This window comes from Anguilla rostrata, chromosome 2, assembly GCF_018555375.3.
Source record: "Anguilla rostrata isolate EN2019 chromosome 2, ASM1855537v3, whole genome shotgun sequence".
Lineage (NCBI taxonomy): Eukaryota > Metazoa > Chordata > Actinopteri > Anguilliformes > Anguillidae > Anguilla > Anguilla rostrata.
Genome location: NC_057934.1, coordinates 38,687,843 through 38,705,217, shown reverse-complemented (window position 1 = coordinate 38,705,217; position 17,375 = coordinate 38,687,843). Strand labels below are relative to the sequence as shown.

The following is a 17,375-nucleotide window of genomic DNA, read 5'->3' as shown; positions in this document are numbered from 1 at the left end:
TCTGATACAAGTTGCAATGATGCATCAAACATTTATCTCCACTAATGAATCTTAAGGCACTATGATACAGTGCATCTAGTGACTTCAATGTAAATAACATCACCATAGTCCAAAACTGACATGAAGGTTGACTGAACAATTCACATTTTATGAGTTTGTGAGACATGTGGCTTGTTTCTTTAGAATAAACCTAGCTTAAGTTTAAATTATTTAGGAAGCTCCTCAATATGTGATTTGAATGACCGTTTATCATCCACCTAAAAACCAAAGTATTTATAAGATGATACCCTTACAATCTGAGACCCATTTAAGGCCTTAATGCCTGAATCTATATTCTAGTGAATAGCATATATTTGTCTTGTCTGCATTTAGTACTAATTTAATATCAGTGAGAGCTAACTGTAAAGCCTGGAAATCTGACTGCAGATGGGATATTATTTATATAAATAGTAAACAGGAGCAGATCCAATACTGACCCTTGAGGAAATCCTTTATATACAGTTGCAAGAAAAAGTGTGAACCCTTTGGAATTACCTGGATTTTTGCACTCATTAAATGTAATCTTCATCTTATTTTAAGTCACAATAATAGACAAACACATTCTGCTTAATCTAAGCACACACAATCAGTTGTACTTTTCATACCTTTATTGAACACATCGTCTAAACATTCACAGTTCAGGCTGGAAATACTATGTGAACCCTCGTATCTAATAACTGGTAGGACCTCTTTAGCAGCAATAATCTCCACCAAATGTTTCCTATAGCTGTTGATCAGACTTGTACAATGGTTAGAAGGAATTTTAGACCATTCCTCCTTACAAAACTCCTTCAATTCATTGATATTTCTCAGAATTCTTGCATGAACAGCCCTCTTCAGGTCATGCCACATCTCAATTGAGTTAAGGTCTGGACTCTGACTTAGTGATGCCAAAACATGAATTTTCTTCTGTTTAAAGTATTTGCTCATGTATTTTGGGTCACTGGCTTGTGGCATCACCCAACTTCCATTAAACTTCTGGTGATGCACTGCTACCCTGACATTATCCTGTAAAATGTCTTGACACGATTTTGAATCTCATCTCATTGATTGGAAGACAGAGACAGAGATTTATCTTTGAATTCTTCAAAACTTTTAATTCAACCACGGTAATACAAACAAACAAAGGGAGAAAAGTAGGAACACAAAGGATGAAGAAAATTATGAAATGAAAACAGCAGAAAAACTGGAGAAGGATCTTGTTGGAAAACATGGGAGCCACAGTTTACCCTTCTGAGGTGTCTCACATTGTAGTGGGCCAGTTACAGATAACATTGATTGTTTACCACCACACTCAGTTAAATTAACCTTTTAATCACACCCTTTGTGCTACATCCTCTACCCCCTTGCCCAGTCAAATTGTCTCACTTTGATATGCAGTACCATTGTGTGATATCCTCTACCCCCTACTTCAGTCCAACTCCCCCACACCTTGTTTCTTCCCCCCCAATGTCTGATTACCTCCCCCCCCCCTTCCCCGTGATGTGTTTAACGATAACCGTTTGGCCCTTTTGTTTCCTTGAAGGAACAGGGTGTAAGTATTCACTGTCTCCGTCATTTGTTGGTTCTTTGTTTATCTGTACTTGGGTAACAGACCCACTAGTTCCTTTGCTACATTAAACTACCTATTTTGAAACGAAGACGTGCCTGCATTTATTTTTCTACTTACAAAAGTACGGCGGAATAAATTGAACTCTTCCACAAAAATTCCACAGATCTGCTTTCTCTATTACAACAAAAAGGGAAAAAATTTTCAATAAAAGAAACAAATCTCAGTTCATAGCCTTCCTCCAAGCTATTGGTGGGAAAGTGTCCCTACAGAGAACTTAATCATGCAAACGCATGTATGAGGCCATGTCCCACTATGTCAAGAATCCTTAGCACTAGAATCTGGAAAGGTGTTGACCCAGCTCTGGGTGCGAGCCCGGGCCTGGTCCCAGTCATAGAGTGGGCGATACTGGAAATGCCGCCAGGCCTTGTCAGAGCTAATGGTAAAGGAGGTGCAGGCCACAGCCAGTGTGTAGCGATTGAGCAACGGTGTGTAACTGCACACTGGTTTCAGAAGGCAGTGCAGCAGGTCATTCAGCCATGCCACAACCCAAAGCAGCCACAGTGGCAATTTCACCTCCCGGAAGTTAAAGCGCGACAGGAACTGCATGTTGAAGTCCTCGTAGCTCTTGTAAGGCGAGTCGTCATAGCAAAAGTATACTTCTCCTCCCATTACGTGGGGACGATCTTGCAAGGACCTCGCCGCCAGCAAATGCATCCAGGCCACATTGCCTGAGGTTGTGGGAAAGTACAGTGTCAATACAGGACTTGGTGGTACAGTTATACTGGATCAAGTCTCAAAATTTATCTTTCAAAACATTTTCGAAGACTGAAGCAGAGTGTTGCTTGTCTGACTATTTGGGAAATTCACTTATCCATAGTTAGATGGTAAGATTGATTGGTAAGACCAATTTCATCCCTGTACATCCAGTACTAAAATATTAGACAATATCTACGGGCTGCATGCTAACTGTGCTATATCTATGAAATGCTCCAGATGGAAGTAACGCTAGCTCTGTGAAGAGATGGAAATACACCTTGCATTTCCAGAGTTGAGATATTTGCACAATGCATCTTGCAATGCATTTCCTCACTTCACTAAACAGTGCTAATGTTGCTTCCATCTGCAGCAATTCATAGTGGTAACACTGTTACATGCAACTCGTAGATATTCTGTAATATTTTTGTACTGGTTGCTAAGGGATGAAACTGACATCAATCTTATCTAACTATGGGTAAGATTGCTATAAAGTGAATTTCCCAAAAAGTCAGACTGTCCCTTTAAAAGAACTGCATTAATCAATAGCACACATTTAAATGAATGTTCAACTGAATTGCCTGAGAGGAACTGTGATGTGGGTGAGGCTGCTTTCACACCTGCATAAACGCGGCCATGTTCTGTATTACTTGGGACCCCTCGGATCACCCATCCCCCTGTGCGCACCCCCATCTGGTAGAAGTCCCTCATCAACTGGTGCTGCTCTCCATAGATCCCCGTGGGGCGCAAGGCACAGGTGTACAGGCTGGCCCCTCCATTAACCTGGGTAGGAGAAACAGAGAGACAGACAGAGAGAGAGTAGCAGAGATGTATTTTTTGACATTGAACTGCTCTGTACTGCGCACGAAACCTCCTGCCTTGTACATTGCCCTATAATTTTTCACAGCACCTTTCCATAATTAAAAAAAACAACTATATTGTATTCTATATCATATAATTGTTGGCTCCTTTTAAATGTGCAGGCTGGCTTAATCCATATATTCATTCTGTTTTCTGAACTGTATGGATGAGATTTTTAAGTATTTACTTAAAATGATGGTTCCATCATTGAAAGAATGTTGATGGAAATTTAAAACCTGAAGCTGAAGCTCTGATCTTGGATAAACACAGGTAAACTCACATTTTTGGCTGAGCTTTCACATTTAATTTGTATTTTACATTTGTGAAACTACAAATGCTGTAGCGTGTTGATATCATATGTATGCACAAAGAATGAACTGTATAAAAATGAAGCATGCAATGAGCAATATGTAGTATGTAAAAAAAACCAAGTCTTTCTTTGGAGAAACAAGTATTGACATTGATGATGGAGAAGATCACTATGACATTTTGACATTAATTATGGACATTACTCAATACTCTTTCAAATACATTTTTTGGACTTTATACGAATAGCAGAGCACTACTGTCTGCACAGAGCAACACCCTAGGGTAATTCTGGTTTTCAGAGCAATGTGTTATTGCCACAGAGAGAGCACGTATTCCACTCCCACAAACAGACGTGAAACAAATAAAGGAAAATCTTCACCCTTCCCCCTCATGGTCCCAGGCAAAAATAATAAACTAAAATAAAGTAAAAACAAACCAAACACAACTTTTGCTCATTTCAGCAGACCAGCTAGTCAGCTTTTCAGCCTCATTACCTTCACTTTGTCTCACAAACCGACTCCATCCCTCAAAATGTGGAAAACATGAGAACTGTTTTGACTCCCTGACGAAAGCTTGATGCTGAAACGCGTCGGAGTTTGTTTTTAAAGGTTTAATATGACCATGCCACAACAATAAAGGCATTTTAATTGTTAAAAAAGAGAGTGCCTTAGAGTTTTCTTTGATCCCATCCAAAGAGCACCTCAAACACACTCAATTTGAGTCCAAGAAGCGCTCCTACCCAAACATTTTTGGAATACTAAAATTACCTAAGTAACTCCCAAAATACTAATAAACAAATTCAAGGGGAGATATAAAACAGCTTCTACAGGTAAATATCCACATGGCCTTCCAATTCTACTCTGTCCTGTCTGACATGCAAAACAAGGCAACAAACCTACAGTACTAGTAATGTACTGCTCTGACATTTGTTTTAGAGTACCTTCTTTCCATTGGCATCTAGAACCAATTTCTCAGCCTCCGCCTTGCTCTTGGGGTAGGGCATCTCATGGCACACATTGTACACGGTTTCTTCATTTCCTCTGTGCATGAGAGAGGGGAAATTACTATTTCTAGACTGAGATTTCAACAAGGTTTTGGGCAAAAATGACAAACCGGGTGAAAGGGAAAATGAGAAAAACATGATGACAGAATAAGATAAACTTCAAATTGAAAGATACACATGTGAGCAGTGCGGCCAACTGAGTTTCAACAGTAGAAGACAAACAACAAAATATAAGAAGTACACCGCCTTCCTGTAAAAGTCCTTTGTCGTATATGGCATTTACATGGCATTTCATGCTTATTTTATTGAAATCTTTACAGTCTTGTCCCCAGTACATTACATCTCCACGGATTCAAGACATATCTCTGCGCATGCAATTAAAAAATAGAACATCTTTAAAAAAAAAAAAAAAAAACATTTTCCTTAATTTTCACCATTTAGAGATATTTCCGATAGAAAATAACAGACACGAAACAACTCTGACACATGGAATACTGAGAAGCATTTAGCAAATAGAACAAAAAAGACTTATCAGAAAAAATAGATTACATCAGTAAACAGATGACCAGAAAGCCACTAATGGGGTTGGGTGTGTATTGGTGTGTGTTCATCTGTGTGTAAGTGTATAAGGAGTGTGGTTCAGCCTGTGTAGCCATGACTGTGTATCTGAGCTGGCATTAACTACTGCTAACGTGAAGGCAGTACAACCGACAGCAAAACAACAACAAACCCTGGATGAACCAGTCACTGGCATCTGACATGATGATGTTTCCATATTTGGAGGTCAAGAGTCAGCTATTTCACTACTCCTTTTCAGCAGTTCTCCTTCAATTGCATTCCAATGAGAAACAAAAAGCAAACCACATGATGCCAACATGATCACAAATGACCAATGAAGACCTATGACTCATTGACACCATGATAATTATAGGGAGCATTCATTTCCTCTCTTTTCCCATTAAAAGCCACCTCCTCTTTTCATTATGGCAGATACAGCTGTTAGATATCAACTGCTTTTCAAAACAGCTTCCTTCCCCAGCAGGAAGGCTGAGATAATGAGGTGTGTGTGTGCTCTGTGCTCCTTTTCATATTGGAGGGTAAGTCTCCAGTTATAGAACCCAGCGTGAACTGACCTTTGGAATGACTCATTGGATCTAACAACGTGAAAATAGTCTGTCCCTGGTAACATTGTGTGGTAAATCCTGAATGTTTCAGCAATGTTACGGAAATATAGTGCGCTCCATAATGTCTGGGACAAAGGCATACTTTTATTGATTTGGCTCTGTACTCCACAATTTTAGATTTGTAATTAAACAATTCACTTGTGGTTAAATTGCAAATTCCCAGGTTTTATGAAAGGATGTTTTCATACATTCTGAATTCATCATGTGGAAATTACAGCAGTTTTTATACACCCCCCCCCCCCCCAATTCCAGGGCATAATAATGTTTGGGACATATTAATGGTATGTAAATTAAAGTAGTCATATTTATTACTTTCTTGCATATCCTTTGCATGAAAAAACTGCTTTAAGTCTGCAGGTACTGAGTATCTTCGCTGGTGATACTCCACCAGGGCTTTACTGCAGCCAGCTTCAGCTTCAGCTCGTCTCAGGGGCTAGTTGCCTGAAGTTCTCTTCAGCATATGAAATGCATTTTCAGTTAGATTCAGATCGGGTGAATGACTTGGTCAGTCAAGTATTTTCCAGTTTTTGTCTTCGAAAAATTCCTCTGTTGCATTAGCAGTATGTTTGGGATCATTGTCTCGCTGTAGGCTGAAGTGCTGTCCAATGAATTTTGAGCCAATTGACTGAACTGGAGCAGATAAGATGTACACTTCAGAATTCATTCTGCTGGTGCTATCAGCAATTACATCATCAATGAAGACAAGTGGGCCAGTACCTGTGGTAGCCATACATGTCCAAACCATAACACCCCCACCACCATGTTTTACAGATGAGGGGGGTGCATTGGACCTTGGGCAATTCCTTTTGGCCTCCACACTTGCCATCATTCTGATATCCATCTTGGTCAATCTTGGCCTCCTCTGGCCACAAGACCTTTTTCAAGAACTCTGCAGGTGCTGATAGGTACTTCCTAGCAAACAGCAACCTGGCTACCCTGTTTTTGCGGCTAACTAGTGGTTTGGATCTTGCCTGTGTAGCCTTTGTAGTTCTGTTCGAGAAGTCTTTTGTGGACAGCGGTCACTGACACATCCAAGCCGGCCCCCTGAAGAGTGTTTCTAATCTGTCGGACAGGTTTTCAGGGTTTTTTCTTCATTATGGCGAGAATTCTTTGGTCATAAATAGTAGAAGTCTTCCTTAGCCTACTAGGCCCTTTGCAATTACTAAGCTCACCAGTGACTCATCATTCTTCTTAATGATGTTCCAAACAGTTGATTCTGGACAGGTTTGGCCTATGTCCCTGACTGTGTTTTTTCTTATTTCTCAGCCTCATAATGGCTTCCTTGACTTTTATTGGCAGAACTCTGGTCCTCATGTTGACAAAAACCAATAACAGACTCCAAAGAGATCGAAAGCCTAGAATAAAGACTGAAACTACATACTGAAAGCTCCCTTATACCTGCACTAATGAAGCAATTGAACACACCTGACTTATCCGAAACATCTGTGAATTCATCTGTCCTAAATATTATGGTCCCCTGAAATGGGGGTAGGGGGACTATGTATAAAAAGGGCTGCAATTTCTACATGATGAAAGCAAAATGCATAACAATACTCTTTAATAAAAGCAGATAATCGGAAAATAAAATGTAAAAATATGCCATTGTCCCAAACACTATGGAGCTCACCATACAATGCATTTTCTTTCTGTACTACCCTCCTGTTGCAGTAGCTCGGTAGCCCTAGCCAGATTTACATGCATAAAACTTTTACGGGCTGTCGAGTTTATGTTGGGGCATTCGCAGTCTGCCTGCAAAGTTCAACAAAAAAACCCTCCTGCTTAGTGCATTGAATACACAGCAAAATGTCCAGTGATAATTCAACACACACAAAGTTCATATGAGTCCACTCTGGCCGTAGTGAACTCATATAAACTCTGTACGAGTTGATTTAACCCTGAACATTGTACTGTGTATCATCACTGGATGTGGGGAAATTGTTGTATCTAGGCCTATAATGACACTGGTCCCCTCTATAATTGTGCTTTAAAATTAATGTTTGTGCAGGGCCTACAGCAAGCAAGCTAACTATAAGAAGTTATGTTGCAAGTCTTTACAGGTGGCCATGTTGACCATAAGTTAAAGTCAGTACGTTTACATGCACAGTTGAAATCGAGCTATATTAATAGCTCGATTTGGTCAAAGATGAGATTTAATTGGATTATTGTCGTTGTCCCAATATACATGACTCGGAAAGAATCTAATCATTGACCAAGGTGTGTCTGACTAAGGCTTCTTATAAATCCTGCTTCCTCCAATTTTGTCACAACTTTTTTGAATAGTTCGTCATTCCGCGTTTTTCTTCCATCCATATATTTTAGGATATTTAACTCCTTTAGTTGCGATAACATGAAGTTGGTCTCCTTGTCCGCCCAGAAATGTGTTTTTTTCACCATGATACTAAAACGGAGCTTCAGAGTGTCGCCAGCAGTGTATGCGCGTGAGCTCGACAATGCATCTCACAGAAGAGGTCGTTTGTCGCTTTTTTTTTTTTTTTTTTAGTTCATTACAGTGGTGATAGAAGTGACAATAATTAAGTGGTACTGTGCTGTTAGCCTTTATTGATCACCGTACAAGGTTAACGTGAAGTACAATCGGACAACACTAACCCATAAAAATGTACTTTGAATGGCAGGCTACTTGCTCAATTGAACGGTAAATGTGAAAAACATTTGATTATAGTCAGCGCCACCGAAATTTTCAGTCACACCCTCAATAAACGGCAAAAGTCCCAGTAGAAGATTGAATTAAATGTTTTAAAGTTATATATTTTCTGAAACGTTATCGATTCCGCTTGGCCACCGTAAGCATAAATTACGGAACATGTGCAGAACGCCTAGGCCAATTGTAGTCCGACTGAAGCGCATACATGCCATAGTAAATTCACCCCGAACCGCATTATCTAGGTATGTTAGTCCGACTTTGAAAAATCTCACTTCGTACGATTTCAGTCGGACTAAGATGTTTACACGATTTTTAAAAATCCAGTTTTAGCCGGACTAATACAATAAATCGACTTTTTAAAACATGTAAACCCACTGACTTTCTCATCAGCACCAAACTTTGTCAGTCCTTCTCCCTTCTCCAAAGGCTTCACTCATTGATCAAAGAGATAGCCATTACAACAATCTTCTCAACCGAGCAGTTGTCACTCCACAATACAATCCTGAACTGTGTGCGTGCTGTGATTGGTCGGAGTAATGCGGGCGTTAGCAAAAGGATGTCTTAAAATCTGATTGGCTGGACTAAAAAAAAACCTATTTGTGGATTTTTTGTAAATCGTGGCGCTCAGACTGTCAAAAAATGCACAAACAAATGCAAGCGACAGGCGATGCACAAATATGAACCAGCGACATTTATTCCTGGATCGGCTACATTTGTTAATGGATCAGTTACGTGTATCTGTGGATCAGCTGCATTTATTTGAAAATCCGCTGAATTTATTTGTGGATCTGTTAAATTTATTTGTGGATCAGCTACATTTACTTGTGAATCAATTATTTATTTATTTATTTTTGTGAAAAGTAATACTTCCATACGCGTGCCTCATTGATACATACAATGCATGTTTCTGGGGTAGACTGTCCCATCTGCGCCTGAAAATAGTCACAAAACGCGAAGTAAATCTGACGCTTATTGTTTGTGCCAGGAATTATCTAATTAAAGACTGAAATGTGATCTCAGGAAAAAAGAAGTGGAAGCCAAAAGGTCAGTGACTGAAGGGATAGAGACACTGATGTGACTGGGTGTGAGTCAACAGTCTGGCTCTGTGCATCACCTGACAAAAGAGTCTCCTTTGACATTGGGTCCAACAACCTCCATACTGCTTGTGTACACCAGGTATTGAATTCCAGTCTCCACACATGCATTGATCACATTTATTGTACCTGAGAGACAGAGAGAGTGGGAGAGAAAGAGAGAGACTTTTGACATCCTTTAATAAACCGTATCACCTACAAACAAGTAAACTACCCAATACACATCCAAATAAATAAAAAAATGAACAAATACAATCAATATGTTGTAGTGCTTCAAACTTTGGTTTTACTTTATTAATCCATAGTTCCCCAAGTGCATTATTCTATTAGATACCACAGTCATGCACATGCTCTCCATAAGTTTTGAAATATGACCTGTTTACAGGATGAGGAAAACAGGCAAGAATTGTAAAACAACAGCCATTACCAGTCTACCTGTACTACTTGTCTACTACTCAGTGTACCCAATACCTAATACATAATATCATACGTGTTCCTGTGACATATGGTTTTCATATTTTCACACAGCCATCAGTACAACTGTTGGTTACAGTGTTCAGAGTATCAGAGAAGAAAGAAAAAACTTTACAAAGTCACAAAGGCGTTTCCTAAGTTACCAAAAACTGTTCCAAAACAACATGTCTATGTTTTCCATTCCAAAATAGAAGGAAACTGAAAGAACCACGGAATGTAATTATGCATGTTTATAGTGAGTGCAAACCATTAAAACCTATTTACAGCCATACAACCCATTTGTAGCACTGCATTTAACAGGGCATGAACAGTATTATTTATACTTGCTCGTATGCTTGTTTTGTTGGCAGGGACTGCCCCTTGTACTTTCTATGATTATAAAAAATAAAACCAGGAAATGAGTGATTTGCCTCCATTTTCAATGAGAGCCCATTCTTTGTGCCCACAAGGCATGCTGGGGTAGCTGGCGATGTGAGGCAAGCCAGTGGAGCAACCAGAAGGAAGGGGAGCATTGTGCTATAACCAGTCAGATTAAACATCCGACGTGTGAACTGTCTCCAATTTAAAATTTTGTTTTCCCATTCCCTCCCACATTGTTCTGTTAAGGAGGACTCATTAATTATTGCTGTGTGGGGATTTCCAAAATATACAATCGATATCCATTTAGCAAACACTGTTTTAAAAATTGAAAACATGCCTATAAGCAGCCAATTGTGGGCAGGGAGAGTGATGCCAGGTTGGATGATGTATTGGTTTACCCTTAGAGGACACAAGAGGAAGTTTTTGCCCCACCCACAGCATAGTACACTTGAGCAACCCATCACATGAGTTGCTGGAGTGTGAACCTGGGGTAAGGCTGTAACTCTGGGCATATAGCATAATTTAGCACCAGACTGAATGTAGCAACCTTATGACCAAATGTACGTACGTGTGCTAACAGTTAATGTGTTGAATGGTTATTATAAGCATTCTGTGTTTTACCTATTTTTTTTGACTGGCTCGAAGCCATCCACTGTGTTAGTTTTAATATAAATCAGGCACAGGAAAAATGTTGCATGGTTTATATTGCGGTCTATTTTAAATACTAACCAGTCATAACATGGCATACTGATCTCGAGGCACACACATCTGTCTGGCATCGCTCCATGTGCCATTGTTTAACTAATCACTAGTTTCAAACCTCCCTCCATTCTAGTCTCTTTGTTCCCGTTGAAAACATGTCCGCAGTGCGCACTCAGCATGCTGCACAACCCCACATGCAAAATGCAGGTGAACATTTTTATCACAGAATAAATTACTCATGTTGGTGAAGCTGTGCTTATAATAAGGTTGTCTGTATTTGTATTACTCAGCTGACACACAGCTGAGAAACAGCTTCGAGAAAAAAGAGGCAGGAAAGGATACAAGGAAAGATTGTTGAAGGTAGCAATGGAAGGACAATAATTGCATATTATACTCGGTTGCTGGCATCGAAGACAATCACTTCCCAGACAATATTCTACTGCAGTATGCTCTGTGCTCTGTCTGCCCAAATCCTGATAAGTGCCCTGGTTTCATCTGAAGTTAAAAGCTTAGGCTTCCCAAAAAAGTTCCTATCCCATAACACAATACAATATTACAAATGGTCCCAAACCCTAAATTTGGATGTCACTTAAACATTATTTTTACATTCACTCACATTGAACATTATAGAAGCACTCTTAAAATGTTACCCTGTGTTATTATTCCAGTTTAAAAATAAATGAAACTGAGCACTTGCTCAGTAAATCAGTAAATCAGAGAAAAGGGCAGACTCACTGAAGATATATTTTCCGGCATTCACTGATTTGAACATATGGCTTTTGGACCTAATGCCTGCATACTTCGTCAGATGCCAGAATTAGCCCTGCTGGAACATGACCTGGAGGGAACTTCTCTAATACCCATCTATCATTTCCATTGCTGTTTGTCTGCTTTTATAGTATGTTAAATGTTTAAATTTTGTTGTGTCTGTAATCGACTGCTGCTTTCTTGGCCAGGTCTCTCTTGAAAAAGAGATTTCTAATCTCAGTGAGACTAACCTGGTTAAATAAAGGTTAAATAAAAAAAATAAATAAAACCATTTCCATAAATGAAAGACTGCACACCTAAAATTCCTTAAATCATAAGTGTGTACAAAGGAGAAAAAAACAAAATGTATTAAGGGATGTACATGTAAATGATAAAATGAATTTTGTTATTTTACTTATTTTCTATTGGGTGCCATGAGAATATTTGTATCCTGTCTTTTTTGATCCACCCCTCCCCACAGATTATCAACCCACTCCTTGTGTTATATCTACAGATTCCTGGTGTTGTCTCTGCATACTCCTAGCGCCTCAACACACTCCCAGAGTTGTCTCTACACACTCATATTGTTGTATCTACATGCTCCTAGTGATGTCTCTTGAAGGTCTCTTCATTTTTGTGAAAATCAAATTGCTTTCTACGCATTCAGAGAAGGGGTATTGCTTAGGCATTTTCAACTTAGCTTGCCTTTCCCACACAAAAGTGGCAAGAGCGTCATTTACATATGACATACAGAAAAGATTTCACTGTAGGAAAAAACCCAGTTAACCCCGCCAACTGAAATTCTGGCACAGGCTTTTATAAGCTTTTTTTTTGCAAGAATCATTTAAAAATGTTTCTCAGCCGTTTGTGAACGCAAAAAAGTACTAAAACCACATCAGTTTCCTTTAAATCCCATTATTACTGCCCTTCCTCTTGCCTCTGCCAGTCTCACCTTGTACATTGACAGCGTGGATAGCCTTTTCAGGAACCCTGTGCCACACATCTACCAGACTGGCAGTGTGGATGACCAGGTCTACACCCTGGGCTGCCGCCAGCACGCTGGAGTAGTCTGTTATGTCCCCTTGTGTCACCACCACCTTCACCCGTGCTGAGAGAGAGAGAGAGAGAGAGAGAGAGAGAGAGAGAGAGAGATTTTATTGCATATAAAAATAATGTAAATTTCTGTATATACATTTTAGCATTGTGGGATAAGCATTTTACATTAGCAATGGTCCAAACAAAAGGTTTACAATATGTTGTTCAGCGATATTATTCTTGTACAAATGAGTACCGTAACCGTGCAGTTCTAATTCAGGGCAGTGGGGCCAGCCTGGACTCCTCTGAGGATGATCTCCTTCCTCTAAAAGGAAAACCTGCAGCTACCAACCCTAACAATATCCAGTCATAACAACAGGACAAACCACTGGCAGCCAACACCAGCAAACCCTGTTTCCCCCAGTACTGCTGCTATGCTCCCAGCTACATGGAACACATTCAGCCCGGCCCTGCTGGAGCAGGACTGTGCAGAGTTCCAGGAGTTCTCCATGGCCAGAACACAGCTCATGTCTGAACACAGCCCCTCCCACAGCCAGGAGATGAGGTTTGCCAGATGGAGAGGGAGGGAAGGGCTGTTGTAAATGAAATAATGGCGGCGGTGAAAGAGCTCCAGGAGGAGAATGAGACTCTTTCAGCAGGCCAGCATAAAGGAGAACCTAAAACTCAGGGAGAAAACCTCCAGCACAGAGTAACAGGCACTGAGAGAGCAGCTCCACCATGATAGAAGAATTAAGTCTCATTTGCCAAACTAAGGATACATTGTTGGGTCAGAAATGCAGCCAAATACAATATAAGGAAACTACCTATGAAATGTGGGGAACCTAGTAACAAAGCAGCTAGCTAGCTAGCCTACCGAGTGTTACTAGTTTCCCCATCTTTTATTTGGCTGCCTTTCTGTCCAAACAATTTATCCTTAGTTTGCTTAACAAATGAGGTTAAATATTCCATCTGCAAGGAGGAAAAAGGCACGATTTAATTCTTATATTGTGGCAAATATATTGGATAGGACACCACTTCACAAAAACGGACACATCTACGTCTGCCTCCTGAAGAGTGTCTCTGATCTGTCAGGGCACAACTTTGGTCCTCATGTTGAGTAATGGCTTTAATAGAAGGCAAAAGCCATCAAAAGCATAGAATCAAGATGGGATACTGAAAGCTGTTTTATATCTGCACTAAGAAAGCAATTGAACACACCTGACTCATCAGAAATGCCTGTAATGCCATTTGTCCAAAACGTTATGGTGCCCTAAAATGAGGGGGCTAGGTATAGGAAGTGCAGTCATTTCTACATTATGAAACCAAAATGCATACCCCTTTACTAAAAGCTGAGACTCTGCACTTTAACCATAGGTGAATTGTTTGATTACAAATTTTAAATTTTAAACTGTGGAGTACAGAGCCAAATAAAAAAAAAGTATTTGTCCCAAACATTATGGAGCTCACTGTATTTGGACAAAAACCTTTGCACCTCATATCACCAACAATACAGAGAGAAAGCCCTGACTGTGCTCGGAACAGAAATTTTAGATAGCTAGAGCATCTCTGTTGACCCTTAGACCTGTACATTCTTAATGGTAGGATCAGAGGGGACTCCTTAGGCGGGTTCACTTACTGTTCAGCTCTTGAGACAAGTGTGATTGACTATGCTATCACGACATGGACCCCCCCCCCCCCTTTCATTAGTGTCTTCAGTGTTAGACACAAACCCTGCTTTCAGACCCGTTAAATCAATGCCTGCCTAAAAAGAACTGGACAGTCCAGAAATACAGAAACACAGCCCTCAAATGGCTTCTGGCAGCATGGAAGAATGGGGTGAGTCGACAGGGTTAAAGACAATGAAGGAGACTACTTTAATTGTAAACACAGGACCAGAGCAAGGCTAAAAAAAAACCAGCATAGTATGCCTTTAAGAAAAAATGAAAATATTTGAATCAACAATCAAGGACAACCAGAATCCACCGGACAACTAAATAAGAACTAACTGAAATAATTCAAAAACTATAACTTAGAAAAGCCTGTGGTCCTGACAGTATCAGAACAGCAATGCTTAAATACAGCACCCCTGAGCTGCAGAAGGCCTTACGTAAGTTACTCAATTCACTTGATTGCAATAAATACAGAGGCATCTGTGTAAGCAGTAATCTTGGGTTTTCTGCAGTATTCTTAATGCCCGGCGAATACAGGCCTTCCTTACAGAACACAGTGTCTTGAGTAAGAGACTTTCTTCCAAAACACCACACAACTGACCATATTTACACCCTACACATCTTAATGAACATGTATACCAAAAAATAAAATAGATATTTTTGCATGCTTCATTGACTTCACAATCAATCTTGTACAAAGGTCTATATTATAAAATCCTGCAAAGTGGTGTAGGGAGTAAAATGTATGACCCAATTAAATCAATATATAAATAAACAAGTACAGAATAAAACTTGGCAAAAAATAACACATTTCTTCTCACAAGGGTGTGGAGTAATGCAGGGCTGCAGTCCAACATTTTTCATGATCTATATCAATGATTTAGCAGTGTTACTGGAACAGTCTTCGGTACCTGGCCTCGCTCTGCATAACATGGAAATTAAATTCTTACTCTCTGCAGTGACCTGGTCCTAATGTCACCACTGAACCACAGCAGAACTTGAATCTGCTGGAGCAATACCGTCAGAACTAGGCCATGACAATACATTTTTAAACTACAAAGATTAGGAAAGCAAATACTTCTTTACTCTAGGGAACACCGCCCTAGAACACACACTAAGCTATGATTACCTTGGACTAAAAGTCAGTGCATCGGTGAACTTTGGCCCAGGGGTGAATGCATTAAAAGAAGGCCCACATGGCTTTCTATGAAATCAAAAAAAATTTTTGACACTTCATAAAAACCTTCATTATTATGCACAGGTGCTTTATAGCATACATGCATGTTTTTGTCTCATAACTTTAGTTGTTTCAAAGAAAGCATTGTTCACGACGAGCAATACTTGCAATTTGTTCATTTTTTGAATATTCCCAGAAATAAAAGTGAACATTCCATAATCCAACTAATCAGTAAATCGGAAAAATAATCGCCAGATTAATCAATGATCAATATTCTTGTTAGTTGCAGCCCTAATTATATACAAAATACGATAAGGGTTATCGCAACCGGCTCACCTTAACAGGTACTCGCCCCTGCGCCATCTGTGAGCCAGTGGCTCTTCTTCTTTTCCTCCCTCAAGGCACCTCCCTTATTATTATTATTATTAGATTCTGATTTAACTAATTGGTGTGCATGCTTTGGCAATAATTACATGTGTATTTAATGCCAATAAAGCAACTTGAATTTGAATTGAAGAGAAAGAAGCGAGAGAGCGATATTTACATTTGAGTTATATAAATATTGACAGAAAACTGGGCAATGATCTATTTTATTAATGAAAGTTAAAATACTCACGTCAATTGAATCAAAGAGCTGTGTATAATAAGGCGCTGACTGTTAAAATGGATGTATATAAAAACGTTCTTTAGAATTGCCAGCTTTTCCCACTATCAAGAAAACAAGTCATTTTCGCGCACACAAAGCTGTGTCGGCTTTTTGCAGTGCGAAGTTAGGTTATATATAATGTAGGCAATTTATCGATACGTGCATATCTGAATAGATATCTGGATAGATTCTCAGCAGAAAGTAAGCTCACCTGTGCTATAATCTCGCAAGCTTCGATTGGCGTATTTGTCAAAAAGCCGAATTTCCCTCACATTATCTTCTTTTTCCAAAAGCACTCGGAGTAGGTGCTGACCAAGAAAACCACAACCTCCAGTCACTAAATATATTTGACCTGGTTTTGCAGACATTTCTTTCCCGGTGGCAGAATGCCCTTGATAGTTTTAAGTCGTGATGTGTTAAATCGTTTGTTTAATTATTTTACGTTCCCTGAATGTTCTTTGCAGTTCCTCTCCGCTCGCTGCCTCGGGTCACGACACCAGCTGCACTGCGTCGTCAGCTAGGTTACTAAATAGGACCAAGAGCTGCGGTATCATTGGATGCCGTGACTCTAGGCAAGCTCATTTGCATTTTGCCCTGCTTTGAAACCGACGTAAAATATTTATGACATTTCTTTTCTGTTTTTGGTTGTTCTAATTGTCATGCAAATTAGACAACACGGACAAAGAACAGACAATTATGTGTACACTGGATTTACATCTCTTCATTTATGTGATTTAAAGTATTGTGTATACTTTTATAGGCTATTTTGTGTAAAATCAACTTCGTGTATTTTTTGGTTTTAGTAGGAACATGCTACATTGGGTCAAATGGCTGTCCAAACATGAATAAATGAATATGTGCTTAGAGATACTTCTTAAATTTTATTGACATCAACAAATATTGTACTTAAATATTAATTTACATTCTTTGGGAAAAGCTATTTAACCTGTGGAGAAGTTTTGAACTCATTTGCACTACATATCTAATCACAGATGTGGCTTGACCTTGAAATATGCAGAAACAGCTCTAGATAATAGATAAACAAGTTTAAAGTTCATTGTAAAGAGAAATTAGGTTGATATGTCTTTTGAGGGGCTAGACATAACT

General features: G+C 39.5%; 1 protein-coding gene and 1 long non-coding RNA gene across 2 annotated transcripts; both read right to left on the bottom strand.

Moving 5' to 3' along the window:
* Positions 1-629: 629 nt before the first annotated feature.
* LOC135247984 (3 beta-hydroxysteroid dehydrogenase type 7-like) lies at positions 630-16,792 on the bottom strand. Its single transcript, XM_064322025.1, has 6 exons — positions 16,480-16,792; positions 12,693-12,848; positions 9,478-9,586; positions 4,455-4,554; positions 2,965-3,127; positions 630-2,319 (listed from the first exon to the last, which is right to left on the bottom strand). The coding sequence occupies exons 1-6, from the start codon at positions 16,634-16,636 to the stop codon at positions 1,907-1,909; spliced, it is 1,098 nt and encodes a 365-aa protein (XP_064178095.1). The 5' UTR covers positions 16,637-16,792; the 3' UTR covers positions 630-1,906.
* On the bottom strand, positions 12,857-16,473 carry LOC135247986 (uncharacterized). Its single transcript, XR_010328342.1, has 3 exons — positions 16,239-16,473; positions 15,959-16,121; positions 12,857-15,649 (listed from the first exon to the last, which is right to left on the bottom strand). It is a non-coding gene; the product is annotated as an uncharacterized LOC135247986 (long non-coding RNA).
* Positions 16,793-17,375: the final 583 nt, after the last annotated feature.